The sequence below is a fragment of the Colletotrichum acutatum genome (genome assembly GCF_030867785.1).
Source record: "Colletotrichum acutatum strain CBS 112980 chromosome Unknown BDZ83scaffold_6, whole genome shotgun sequence".
In the NCBI taxonomy this organism is placed as follows: domain Eukaryota; kingdom Fungi; phylum Ascomycota; class Sordariomycetes; order Glomerellales; family Glomerellaceae; genus Colletotrichum; species Colletotrichum acutatum.
Window position 1 is genome coordinate 633,597 of NW_026849000.1, and position 13,434 is coordinate 647,030.

The window sequence follows — 13,434 nt, forward strand, 5'->3', positions numbered from 1 at the left end:
TATAAGTGCTTTTTTTATATTTTTTTTTTTATAACTAATCCGTTTTTAGGCCGTAGCTCGTTATTAGCCTCCCCCTATTTAGGCTGGGAAAGGTAACTAGCCCTCGGTTTTTAGATTTTAAACGGCCCCTTTTTATATTTATAGTATTACCGTTAGCTTTATATTATACCCTGCGGGGCTAAATAGTTTTTTAGTTTACGGGCTTTAATTTAGTTACTTTTTTATTTTTTATTTAATACCCGTTTTTTTATTATTATTATAATTTACGTAATTATTATAGGCTTTTAGTGCTTTTTAACTCTATTTTAATAACTCGGGTTATTATTAAATTTTTTAATAAGCTTATAGCGTAATTTAAACTCTTTTAAAGCGTCCGTTAAACGGAATAAAAATAGGGGTTTTTATATTAGCTCTTAATAGCCCTCTTATTTAACGAGGACTTCTTTTCGCTATCCGTAGCCTATATACTTTTATTATACTATAAATATTTCTTTAACTAATTAGTAGTCCCCGTCGTTTTTTTTTAATTAAAAAGGGCCTCTTATTTATCCATTATTAATTTAATAAAGGGTCGTTCGCTATACGCTATAATATATTAATATAAAAATAGAAGTAAATATTACTAAGTACGTTAAGCTATATAACGGTGGGTTTTATAACCTCGACTACTTTATATTTATAGTATAGCTAATTTAATTTTTTATTAAGTTTAAAGGACTTATAATTATTTATATATAGCTATACTTTATTACCGATTTTAAAGCGCTTTACCGGCGCTTTTTATTTATTAACTAAGCGCTCTATCCGTTCTTATAAAATAGCTATAACGGCCTAGGCGAACTTCGTTATTTTTATAAGTTTTTATACTATAAAATTAGCTTTTATTTTTTATTTATTTACCGCTTTTAGTACGCTTTTTTAAATCCTTAGGGGCTCGACGTTATACTTATATTTTATAAAAAAAGGTAAGAGCTTTGTTATTAAAGTTATTTAGTTATTAAGGCTTAGTTAAATAATTAGTAGCTAGTCCTTTTAATTATCTTAGGTATATACGATTATATATTATAAAATTATTTTAATTTCTTAGTTAAATTATTTAATTAACCCGTCGGTCTATAAATAAAAAGCGGTACTTAGGTACTGCTCTATCTCTATTTTTATATAGAATCGGTACTAGAATTTATTAGTCTAATTACTACTACGATCGCTTATAATAAACCGAGGTATTTTATAGAATTAAAAGTAGTAGTTAATAAAACGGTCTATATAAGCCTCTATTTCTATAAATATTATCGGTTTAAAAATAACGGACTTTATAAAGTAGTTAACTATTATTTATAAAAACTAAGCGCCGCTTTTTAATAATAAAGGGAGGTCGGTAATAAAGTCTATTGCTAGGTCGTTTTTTATTTATTTTAGTATTATAAAAGGCTATAAAAGGCTATATTTAGCCTATTACTATATAATACTCTCTTTATAGGTATTATAGTTTTAAATAAACCTCTTTATTATATTAAATTAGCTTAGTTAATAAAATTACCTAGATAGGATAACTATAATAGCGTTTTTACTAGGGTAGTTCGTTATTAAAAATCCGTAATAGCGCTAAATTATTTTTTATTTAGAGCGCGTTATCGTTATAATCTAGGTCTTTATATCTAGGGACTTATAGTCTTTTTTATTAAGTTAGTTTTAAAAGTGCGTTAATATTATATTTTACGATTTATAGTTTAAGGCCTAACTTAAGGAGGAGCGCCCTAGCTCTGCTCGATATTACTTTATATATTTTAAAGTATTATTTATTTTTTATTTTTATTTTATTTTATTATCGTTAGAGCTTTACGTTATTTATAAAAATATCGGTCTTAAATAGCTCGGGTACTTTTATAATTTCGGTTTAGTAAATTGCGCCGGTTACTAGTTAAGTAGAGTTAGGAATTGTTTAAATAATCTTTTCTTTCTCTTTTTTATTATTTTAACTAGTTAGGGCGTCTTATTTATGTTTAAAGAGCGCGTCTAGGGCGGCTAATAAACGGCTTAAATAGTATTTAATTTTAAAATAGTATTATAAAAATTATTCTATTTAACGGCTTTAGCGCTTAGTTAGCTTTTATTTTTATATAAAATACTCTAACCTTTTATAGTCTATAATAATTTTAAATCTATAGGAGCTCTATAGCTCTGCGTTTTATATACTTAAATAGGATATTATAACGAGGAGTTCTTTATTATAAATTAGGTAGTTATACTAGGCGGGTATAAGCTTTTATAAATAAAAAGTAATTAATTAACGTATATTTAATAGATCTTTTTATACGAGGAAGCTTCTAAATATAAATTTAAAGTAATCGGTTTTAACGATTATTATTAAGTTAGGGTCAAAGCTTTAAAGTAAGGGTATAGATATAAAACGCTTTTTAAATATCTTAAAAGCGGCGTTTTACTTAGCTATCTATTTAAATAGCGCCCTTTTTTTAGTTAGGGCGTTAAAGGGTTTAATAATAATAGAGTAGTTATATATAAATATATAGTAATAATTAGCGAAGCTAAAGAAGTTTTTAACCCCTTTTATTATTTTAAGTACAAGTTATTTATAAATAATATATACTTTTTTTAGGTTATACGCGATCTTTTATCCTATTTTAAAAATAAATTTAATATACTTTACGGTTTAAATAAAGAACTCGCTTTTAGTTAGGTCGAGATTAAGGCTTACCGCTACGAGGATATATAATATTCGCTATACTTTTTTTTCGTAGTCCGCTTTTAATTTATTTAAGTATATTAATATATTATCTATATATATAAAAGCGAAGTCGTTAAAGAATTTTTTTAAGGTTTAGTTTATATATTTTTAGAATATAGCGGGCGCCCTAGTTAAGCTAAACGGATAAACTATTTATTTAAAAAGGCTATATTACGTTTAAAAAGCGGTCTTTTTTTAATATTCTTTGATTATTTTAATTTTATAAAAGGCCGCTACGACGTTTAGTTTTATAAACTATTTTATTAAATTAACTTTTTAAAAGGTTTTATTAATTAATAATAAAGGGTAGCGGTCCTTTTACGTAATTACGTTTAACGCTTTATAATTATAATAAAAGCGTAGGCTGCCCCCTAGTTTTTTAATAAAAAGAACGGGGGCTTTAATAAAGGAGCTATTAATTTAAATAAAGCCTTTATTAAATAAGTCTTTAAAAGTATTACGTAGTACTAATAGCTCTTTATAAGATATAAAATAGAGGGGGCCCTAAAAGAGGGGCGCTTTTTATTTATTAAACTATTACTCGAGGTTAATTATAAGGTCGATTCTTAGCCGAGTTAATAAAAAGGGGTATACTTTAAATAGCTCGAAAAAGTTATTATATTTTTTATTTATTTATTATAATAGCTAAGAAAAGTAGTCGGTCTCGCTTTTTAGCTTTAGGGCCTTATTAATATCGGCGAGGTTAATTATTTAGATCCCTATAGCGTATTTATTTAACTAGCGCTTTTTTTTTATAGCGATTTTATAATATAAAGTAATAAAAGAGGGGGCTTTTAAACTTTATACTTTATAAATCTTTTATATTATAATGCTTTTTATTTATTTATTAAAGTACGCTTTTATTTTACTTTTTCTATATTAGATTTATTATTTAGCTATATTATATACGACGCGGTTCCGTTCTATTTAAGGTTTTTTAAAGAATATGTTTATGTCTAGGCCTTTAACGATATATATATATACTTTCTCTATATAGCCGCTAATTTTAAAATTAAAAGCGACGACCCTTTTAGTTATAGTTTAGGCGGATTTATTTATAAATTTACGAAGTTTATACTTCGTTCTATTTATATATAAAAGGTAAAGACGGCGGGCTAGTTAGGAGTTTATTATAGAATATATATTATATTTATAGTTTATTAACGTTAAAGTTTTATATATTTTATTAATCCTCGTAGTAAGTAGTACCGAAGGTCTATTTATAATCCGTTGCTAGTTAAATAACTTTTATTTTATCTATTCTTTATTTATAAGCTCTAGTACTTAATTTTATACCGGAATTATTCTTTTTCTAAATAATATTTATTATTATTTAAGTTTACCTTTTTTATATAGTACTCTATAAGTATTACCTAAGCTACGTAGGCTTTTTGCTTTTATTTATAATTCTTTACGATATATCTAACTTTATTATAGTTAAAGTAGTACTAAGTTTTTAGCTTTATTAATAGCTTCGTTTTTCGCTCGGGTTTCGTAGCCTTTATAGCTCTAATTATAATTATATTTCCGTTACTATTAACGCGTTTTTTTATTATATAATATTTTTTTTATATTAGAATCTAGGGGTTACGCTAGTCGAAGTCGTAGCCCTCTATATTATTAGCTATTATTTAAACGTTATAAAAAAAGCCGGTATATAACGATTTATTTTAAAATATAGCGATTATATATTTTTTTAATTACGGAGTTAAAGTATAAGTAAAGTATTAGATCGTAACGTTTACGGGCTATTTTTAGCCTTTAGTATTAGCTAGGGTTTTTTTAAATCGGGGTAAAAATATTATAAACTTTTTACCCTTTTTTATAATTATCGTTAATAGTTCGTTAAGGGCGTTTTTAGTTTAATAAAGGTCGCTATATACTTATAAAAGGTATATAAAGAGTTCGTTAGACCCTCGTTTTTTATTTTTTTTTCTTTTATAATAGAACTAATTTATTATTTTTTAAACCCGAAGGGTAAAGTATAAAAAAATAAAGTATCTCCGTTCTTTATTAATATAGTAAAATAGTATATTAATAATAAGCTTATTATATATCTAGGCTTTTTAAATATTATATTCGTTTTTATTACCTAAGAACTTTACTAAGTCCGGTAGGGGCTTTTTATAAGGGGCTCTATTATTAAAGGGCGCTTTTAAATTAATAAGGGTTTTATAAAGGTCGGGTTTTTTAATAAAAAGCGCGGGGGGTCCGTTTATTTATTAAAACTATTCCTATAATAATTATAAAATCTTATTAAACTTTTTATATTCGCGCTTTTATTTTACTATATTTACCGTTTTTTTTATTTTACCCTATCTCTAAGTTTTTATTAGTTTTTATAAACCCTAAATAATCTATTTTTAGGTTTACATTATAGTTTTTATTAACTAGGCACTTAGCGGTACGTTAATAATTATATTCGTTTTTATTATATAATATAATTAATAATAAAATAAATAAAAAAAGGAGTTTAGATATATTAAAAGTTTAGTTTATATAAGTCTATATTAAAGGGATTTTAGTATATAGAATTTAAATTAAAGAATAAAGGTTTTTAAAGCGGAGGTTCTATAGAAGTTCTATAAAAGAAAAGCGCTTAAATAGGACCTTTATAGAAGCGGCGTAATAAACCGTAGTAATATCCGGGCTAAGGCTCGGATCTACTAATCGGGTCTAGCCCGTAATAGCGGTAAACTGATAATACTTACTACTAGGATATATTATAAGGAAACTAGCATAAGATAGTAAATATTAATTTAAATATTGTGATATAGATAGAAAATCTACGTTGACATACAACTGTTTAGGAAAGATCTTCCTAAATCTGAAAATACCTACGTAAGCCGAAGCTGCGTTCTCCTTTCAGCAGAATCACCGAGCGGTAAAGGCACTGTTTACGTACAAAGAGCTTCGCAGTTGGCCGGAGATGAAGAAATGCAAGTCTGAACCCGAAGGGCATTTTACGAACGTAAGCTAAGGCGACTGCTCGGTTTTTATAATTAGAAGCAATCTTACTTATCTCAACTAGGCGTTATCTGTCCACGATTTACTCTACTAGACGTGTTCACCCTTTGCCCCACGAGCCTCTCCGAGTTTGCCAATACGCTTTACTCACTCCTATCATCCAAACGCTTTTTAACGAGGGTCATACGTCGCTTTGTAAGGTTGAATCTGGACTTAGCCCCTTGCCGCAAGCTTTATCATGTCGTTTCCTGATACCACTGTTAGAGCCAGAATCATCAAATTCTGGAAGCCAACTGAGGATGCGTCAGTTATGCGGATGAAAGGTAACCACTCAGCATTGAATATGGGCATGGCCGGAATTATTCGAGACCCGGCCAAAGAGATAAAAGGCCGCTATCTAGACTTTGAAGCTTAGGGTTGGGATAACACTCGCTGGGGACTTTATTGCAACCCAGAAAAGTTCATGGACCCTGTCATCGTTTCCGAAGGGTTCCTGGAGACAGGCCCTCCCTTGGCGCCATGTTCCTGTAAGGAACTTGCGAGGTCGGCCCCGGTTGCGGAGGCCGACGGCAGTATCGAGATGCCGTTTCAACGCCTTCTCGTCACATTCTTCGAGTCGTGTAAAATTCGTCATGATGACCTAAGTCGTGTCGGGGTGAGTCTTCATCAGCTTGACATGTTGAATGAGCCGAAGAAAATCGAGAGCATCGCGGAAAAAATGGTTCAAGGTCAGTAGACGAAGTAATTTGGGATGAGAATCTAAGATGTTGAGAGTAACACTAGGTTTCGAGAAGGTGGGAACTCTTGATTTGTTTCGAAATGGAATGCCCAGCCTCAAGGAGATCATATCGAGGGCTACCGAGGTCGATAGACTCCCTAATAAGGAGAGAAACAACTTAGACAACGAGCATGCACTCTACATCAATGTCTACCACGGGAATGGCGACTCTTCTTCGGAAAATTTCAGAGCCCATTGCTTCTGGAAGATGAGCACGAAGGGAACCGAATACGTGAACAGCCAACGACAGAAGATCGAGTCCACAATGACATCCCGTTATTCAGTCAATCATTCCGAGTATATAAAGAGCTTCCTAAAGAAACACAAGGGAAAGTGGACCATCTATCCCATCGCCAAGATGGAGAAGCCTGACCCCTCTGACGGCCCATCATGGCAAACTTGGGCAGAACAGGCAATAATCTCTCTATACGATGCTTACCACCCAGGCATGCGAGACATGTCTTGGGAGGGCTTCAGTAACTCGGCCACCTGTTTGCCCGGTCAGGTCGCTAGTATCTGCACAGGAATTGCTGCCTTGATTACGGCATCCGAGGCATTTTCTTCATTCGCGAGACCCAGCTTCCAAGCTAGTCCCGGCTCGGAGAGTGGCCTCGAGAGTGGCCTTGAGAGTGGCCTTAATTGGAACAGCCCAATCTTGGAGCTGTATCGTGCTGCAAATGGCCTTAGGACGGGGCCCGAAAGAATCCGTCATGAGGATGGTACATCTTGCTGGCTCTGCAAGGGACCGCCGTGCAGAGTGGACGACAACGGTGATATCAACGATCCCAATGGACTCGCCGTCACCTTGTTTCCGCACCGAATGCCAAAAGACGCAGAAGACGCGAAGGAAAACATTCAGCGCCTCCGCCTTCCTTTGAGCAAGAATGATGGCGGCGACTGGAAAGTCAAGGGTGGCGACTACGTAATTCCTGCAGTCGAGATTGCACGTTCTTCGACGAATCATTGTCATCCATGTTCATACGAGAAATTCGATGACATCGGCCTGTACGACAACTACTTGAAGACGTCCAGAATCGCCTATCGTATCGAGTATACGAATGCAGACGAAAACCTCGAGACCAGATACTTGACGCCAGACCTCTCTGGGAGCCATGGTACGAAAGAACAGAGAGACTCTATGGATGGGAATTGGGTCCAGGCAATGGCCGTCCACGCGACATTTGAGGATGAGTGGAAAAGGAGACCCAAAGATGTCCCGGGATCCCTCATAGATGAGTGGCCGATCAGGCTTCACAAAATCGAACCCAATTTCTTCACGGAGGGACTGAGGGTTGCTATTCCCATGAAAGTAGAATCGGAGCGGCTCAAACGGCTTCCCGACAGGAAGAGAAAGAAGCTACGGAAGAGTAATTTTGAAGCCAAGTGGTTTCCCAGTGGCGAAACAAATTGGCAGCAGCCATTCGCTATTAAACAAAATAGCACTTCTCAACCTTTAAGAGGCTGGTCATACTGAGAAAGTAGGCGATGGCAATGTCAAGTGTAAGGAGATGGGTCGTTTCGTTTATGACTCAATGACGGCTCTTGATCCCGAGGAGGATATTTAGGGCGAAAGAAAGGACCAGACGGTTGGGAGATATGCGACATCTTTGACTACCTTAGCAGAGGCCGCTCTCGCGCTTTGAGGTCAATTTCATAGTCCCCTCGCGCGGTGGGTACACTTTGCAATCGAATGTGCTTGTGAAAATCACCGATTCGAGTATCTAGTTTAATCTCTTGGTTTCAAGAACTCGACTAAAATGCATTTGCGAGACTGCAATCATTCATACCCGAACAGCCGTCCGGGCGGTGGTCATCTCGAGGTTCCGAGCCCGATTCAAGACCCACTTATTACGGGAATATCTTTTGGTCAGGGCCGGCCGATCGGCCGGATAAGTGGGACCATTTCTTTTAATAGGCCCTCTCTACAGAATATCCGTGCCTCCCTAAGGTACCTCACCTAGTACCTATGTTACCATTCCTGTTGGTGTCGCCAAAATTTCTGTCTTTGCCTCCACCTTTGGTTGCTTAGTTGTTGTTGGGTACTGCCGTCCTTGGGAGCATCAGGTACGAATACGTACCGAGAAAATATGAGGCAGAAACAGGATAGGGGACATTGCGGATAGCAAGAGGAGGGACAGGAGGAACTGGAGGAACAGAAGAAGAAAAACCCGCAATGGTGGGTTTGATTGGGCTGCCATGGCAACAAAGGCTGCCCTTTGCGCACCTGCATGCAGTGTTCACCACCTCACACACCACCAATCCTCAGAATAGTTGCGATAGCAGCCTGATTTCCCACATGAGTGAGTTCCTTTTGCCTAGCTATAGCAGTCTGCCTGAATGTTCCTCTCAATGCTGCAGCCCCTTGCGTCACATCCTCGTCTTCGCCGCCGCATTCCTTGGCTCTCACAGCCCAACCGACGTTGCTCACATCTCCTGTCGACTTCAATTGTTGCCTTCTGATTGCTTGAAGTTGATGTGTCTGACTAAGGTCCAGAATGGAGATTCGAGATGGTTGTGGTGGATAATAGATGCTTCATGAAGAGTCGCTGGGTCCGGTCGTCGGGCCACGCGGTGGCCCAGCTGGATGGCCCAGTCTGGATGATATCACCTCACCAGCGATGGAAATTCTCTTTTCTGGAGCGGTGTGGATTCGTGGACGAGAGGGGAAAAGTAGAGGATACCTACACAGACCAGTTTTAAGGCGTGCATGGGAGCCAAGCCAGGGTACTGCGACAAGGGACGCAAACGGGCTGCCCCTCCATAGACTTCATGGAAGGTTATGATGTCAGCGAATCGCCTTTCGCAGAATCTTTCTCACGTCGTTGGAATCGCCTTGCGAAGCGCTGGGGAATTGCCTCGAATCCTGGAAAATTGGAAACTTTGCCTCCTGGAGAGGCTGAAAAGGCCCTAGTCCCGAATTAATCCTTGTAGGGGTTGGTAGAAAATTTCAGGCGTGTTCGAGAGGCTCCTGGAAGTATCCCCAACTGGGCCGCAGCGATTGTGGTACCCCACCAATTGAGGGCAGGTGGAAGAGGAAAGAACCATTTCGAATTTTTGCGGGGCACTGAGTCGCTCCTGCCTCCTACCTGCGTTCTACCTTTTAAGAATCCAAACACCAACTCTTTGCATCTCTCGAATCCTCACTCTTCACGAAATCCATTCTCCTTCTTAATACCCATCAGAAATCAGAAGTGTCTAGCGCATTTCTTTTTCCACCCGATTCTTGATCACTGATATCAACTCTACCGGAATACAACTACTCCCGGTTACGCGCACGAAGATACCCCTCCTTCACACGCAAACTCTCAAAACACCACAACTCTTCTTCCACACATCACAACCATCACAATGGCTTCCGGAGGCAAGGCTGTCGGTATCGACTTGGGTACTACCTACTCGTAAGTTGTTCTTTCCCTCTTGCTCTCTTTTGCCCCTCCTCCCCTTTCCTCCCGCACCCCATGCCACCATCACAGGCAATCGGACGAACATTCACTAACAACATCCAGATGCGTCGCATACTACTCCAACGACAAGATTGAAATCATTGCAAACGACCAGGGAAACAGAACGACACCTAGTTTCGGTACGTACCGATCCTGAATTGCCGTTGAATTGCTGACCTTTTGCTAACTCTATTCGCAGTTGGTTTCACCGACACTGAGCGTCTGATCGGAGATGCGGCCAAGAACCAGGTCGCCATGAACCCCCACAACACGGTCTTCGATGCCAAGCGTCTCATTGGCCGCAAGTTCCAGGACTCCGAGGTCCAGGCCGATATGAAGCACTTCCCGTTCAAGGTCATCGAGAAGGGTGGCAAGCCCAACATCGAGGTCGAGTTCAAGGGCGAGACCAAGACCTTCACTCCCGAGGAGATCTCCGCTATGGTCCTGACCAAGATGCGTGAGACTGCCGAGTCTTTCCTCGGTGGCCAGGTCAACAATGCTGGTAAGTCACATGTCCCAACATCACTTCAAGGTCACAGACTAATATAGTCCAGTTGTCACTGTCCCCGCCTACTTCAACGACTCCCAGCGTCAGGCTACCAAGGACGCCGGTCTCATTGCTGGCCTCAACGTTCTTCGTATCATCAACGAGCCCACCGCTGCCGCCATTGCCTACGGTCTCGACAAGAAGGCCGAGGGCGAGCGCAACGTTCTCATCTTCGATCTTGGTGGTGGTACTTTCGATGTGTCCCTCTTGACCATTGAGGAGGGCATTTTCGAGGTCAAGTCCACCGCTGGTGACACTCACTTGGGTGGTGAGGACTTCGACAACCGTCTCGTCAACCACTTCGTCAACGAGTTCAAGCGCAAGCACAAGAAGGACCTGTCCTCCAACGCCCGCGCCCTGCGCCGTCTTCGCACCGCCTGCGAGCGTGCCAAGCGCACCCTGTCCTCGTCTGCTCAGACCTCCATCGAGATCGACTCCCTGTTCGAGGGTATTGACTTCTACACCTCCATCACCCGTGCTCGCTTCGAGGAGCTCTGCCAGGACCTGTTCCGCTCTACCATCCAGCCCGTCGACCGTGTCCTCACCGACGCCAAGGTCGACAAGTCCCAGGTCCACGAGATCGTCCTGGTCGGAGGTTCCACCCGTATCCCCCGTGTCCAGAAGCTTATCTCCGACTACTTCAACGGCAAGGAGCCCAACAAGTCCATCAACCCCGATGAGGCTGTTGCCTACGGTGCTGCCGTCCAGGCCGCCATTCTGTCCGGTGACACTTCCTCCAAGAGCACCAACGAGATCCTTCTTCTCGATGTTGCCCCTCTGTCCCTCGGTATCGAGACTGCTGGTGGCATGATGACCAAGCTCATTCCCCGCAACACCACCATTCCCACCAAGAAGTCTGAGGTCTTCTCCACCTTCTCCGACAACCAGCCCGGTGTCCTCATCCAGGTCTACGAGGGTGAGCGCCAGCGCACCAAGGACAACAACCTTCTTGGCAAGTTCGAGCTTACCGGCATTCCCCCTGCTCCCCGCGGTGTTCCCCAGATTGAGGTTACCTTCGACCTTGACGCCAACGGAATCATGAACGTCTCCGCCGTCGAGAAGGGTACCGGAAAGTCCAACAAGATTGTCATCACCAACGACAAGGGCCGCCTTTCCAAGGAGGACATCGAGCGCATGCTTGCTGAGGCTGAGAAGTTCAAGGATGAGGATGAGGCTGAGGCTCAGCGTGTCTCTGCCAAGAACGGCCTCGAGTCTTACGCCTACTCCCTCCGCAACACTCTCAGCGACTCCAAGGTCGACGAGAAGCTTGAGGCTGACGACAAGGAGAAGCTCAAGACTGAGATCGACACCATTGTCACCTGGCTCGACGAGAACCAGCAGGCTACTCGCGAGGAGTACGAGGAGCGCCAGAAGGAGCTCGAGGGTATTGCCAACCCCATTATGATGAAGTTCTACGGTTCTGCTGGCGGTCCTCCCGGTGCTGGTGGTGCCCCTGGCGGCTTCCCAGGCGCGCCCGGCGGTGCTCCCCCCGGCAACCACGACGACGGCCCCACCGTTGAGGAGGTTGACTAAATTGATACCCTTGATGAATTCTTTCCTTAGAGTCCGAGTCATGGGTGTGGCACCGAATCGGCTGCTACTGGGTTTCACGACTAGACTTTTGCTTTCTTTGCATTTATGAAATCACGATGGGAAAAGCACGGTTATGGGTCAGAGATGTATTCTAGCTAGACTCCGCGGTTTAGGAAGTCTAATACAAAACAGTAAAATTATTTTGTCCGTTCATTCATGCTTGTGATGTGCACTCATACTTGGATAATATGCTATGACCATGCCACTGAATGATGAATGAAAATGTAGTGATGTAGTAAAATGGCTTCACCTTGCCTGACCGCAAAAAAATGAGAAGAGATGAATTCATATTGTACAATTACATCATGCCGCTGGTTCGATGCCGAGACCCTGCCTAATCTGCTTCCGCCTCTCAATCTCCATCCTCTGCCACTCCTCGTCATTAATTGTGGGCTCCTCCAAACTCTCCGTAAATGCCATGCCTGGTGGGACCTTGGTGGTCCTTGCCTGCCAAACGTCCTCACTGCTTGGCTTGCCATCTCCATACTTTTCAAACTCCTTCTGACGATAATGGTCTCTTATGGCATCCTCCTTCATCTTTCCTGAGTAACTCTTGATCCTCATGCAAAACCAAAAGTCATCCCAGTGTTCGCTGCAAGAGCGCATCGTGCCGTATCGGTAAATACTGTTCCACTGGCCGCCGACGGACTGGCAGTGAAAGGCCATGTCAAACGCCTGGCGGCAAGACATCTCTGTCGGAAGGGTCGACTCGGCCACGGGGTTGTCGGAGGGTGGCGTGATTGCACGGTTGCTCGTCTGAGAGGGGGAGTCGGGCGAAGATTTGAGGGAGAACCATGATGAAGAAGACGATGATGGCTTGGACGGTGTGGAGGATGATTGTGCTGGCGCTGACGCCTTTTCTTCTGGCTGACTGCCCGATTCGTTTTGGAAAAGGGCGAGGAACTTTGCAATCTCGGGATCGATCTCGGAATCAGTCGTCTTAGTCGAGGATGGCGGGGTCGAAGCGGGAGCCTGTGAAGCTTGTCCCGGAGCGGGAGTCTTGGGGGGGGATGGTGAAGCCCAGAGCCAGCCCATTTTGAAGAGTTTTTGATACTGAACAGGAGAGAGCGTAAAGAATCGGGTAAAATCCCAAGGTGATATCGTCTTGGACAGGTTAGACGCAGTCGAGAATGAGGGGAAGTCGGCAACCGTTACCATCAATGACCTCCAAGACGCCGCGTCTAGCCAATGAGTGGTTGCATGATTTTTGCCATAGCTGCGCGTGCTCTGGTGGGGCGTCGTCGGTTCGGATAAGATATCGTCCGTTTCGAAACTTAAGGTTATGGGGCGCGTTGGACCGCGCGGGCCTACAAGTGGGGCCGCAAAGCGTGACATCATCCCACACGAACACCGGGGCTGA

At 41.0% G+C, this 13,434-nt stretch overlaps 2 protein-coding genes across 2 annotated transcripts; one reads left to right on the forward strand and one right to left on the reverse strand.

The window, feature by feature from the left end:
- Window positions 1–9,398: 9,398 nt before the first annotated feature.
- BDZ83DRAFT_601827 (hsp70-like protein) lies at window positions 9,399–12,216 on the forward strand. The gene is made up of 4 exons (XM_060507124.1): window positions 9,399–9,889; window positions 9,998–10,074; window positions 10,134–10,436; window positions 10,489–12,216. The coding sequence occupies exons 1-4, from the start codon at window positions 9,840–9,842 to the stop codon at window positions 12,012–12,014; spliced, it is 1,956 nt and encodes a 651-aa protein (XP_060370685.1). The 5' UTR covers window positions 9,399–9,839; the 3' UTR covers window positions 12,015–12,216.
- Window positions 12,217–13,353, reverse strand: BDZ83DRAFT_601828 (uncharacterized protein). The gene has a single exon (XM_060507125.1). The coding sequence runs from the start codon at window positions 13,230–13,232 to the stop codon at window positions 12,378–12,380; it is 855 nt and encodes a 284-aa protein (XP_060370686.1). The 5' UTR covers window positions 13,233–13,353; the 3' UTR covers window positions 12,217–12,377.
- Between the last annotated feature and the right edge of the window lie 81 nt (window positions 13,354–13,434).

Bases quoted from the DNA above. Each gene is read 5' to 3' on its own strand.
- BDZ83DRAFT_601827 (XM_060507124.1), top strand. From the start codon at position 9,840: ATGGCTTCCGGAGGCAAGGCTGTCGGTATCGACTTGGGTACTACCTAC. The intron at 9,890-9,997 runs GTAAGTTGTTCT...AACAACATCCAG, and splicing joins GACTTGGGTACTACCTACTC to ATGCGTCGCATACTACTCCA. The intron at 10,075-10,133 runs GTACGTACCGAT...CTCTATTCGCAG, and splicing joins CAGAACGACACCTAGTTTCG to TTGGTTTCACCGACACTGAG.
- BDZ83DRAFT_601828 (XM_060507125.1), bottom strand. From the start codon at position 13,232: ATGGTAACGGTTGCCGACTTCCCCTCATTCTCGACTGCGTCTAACCTG.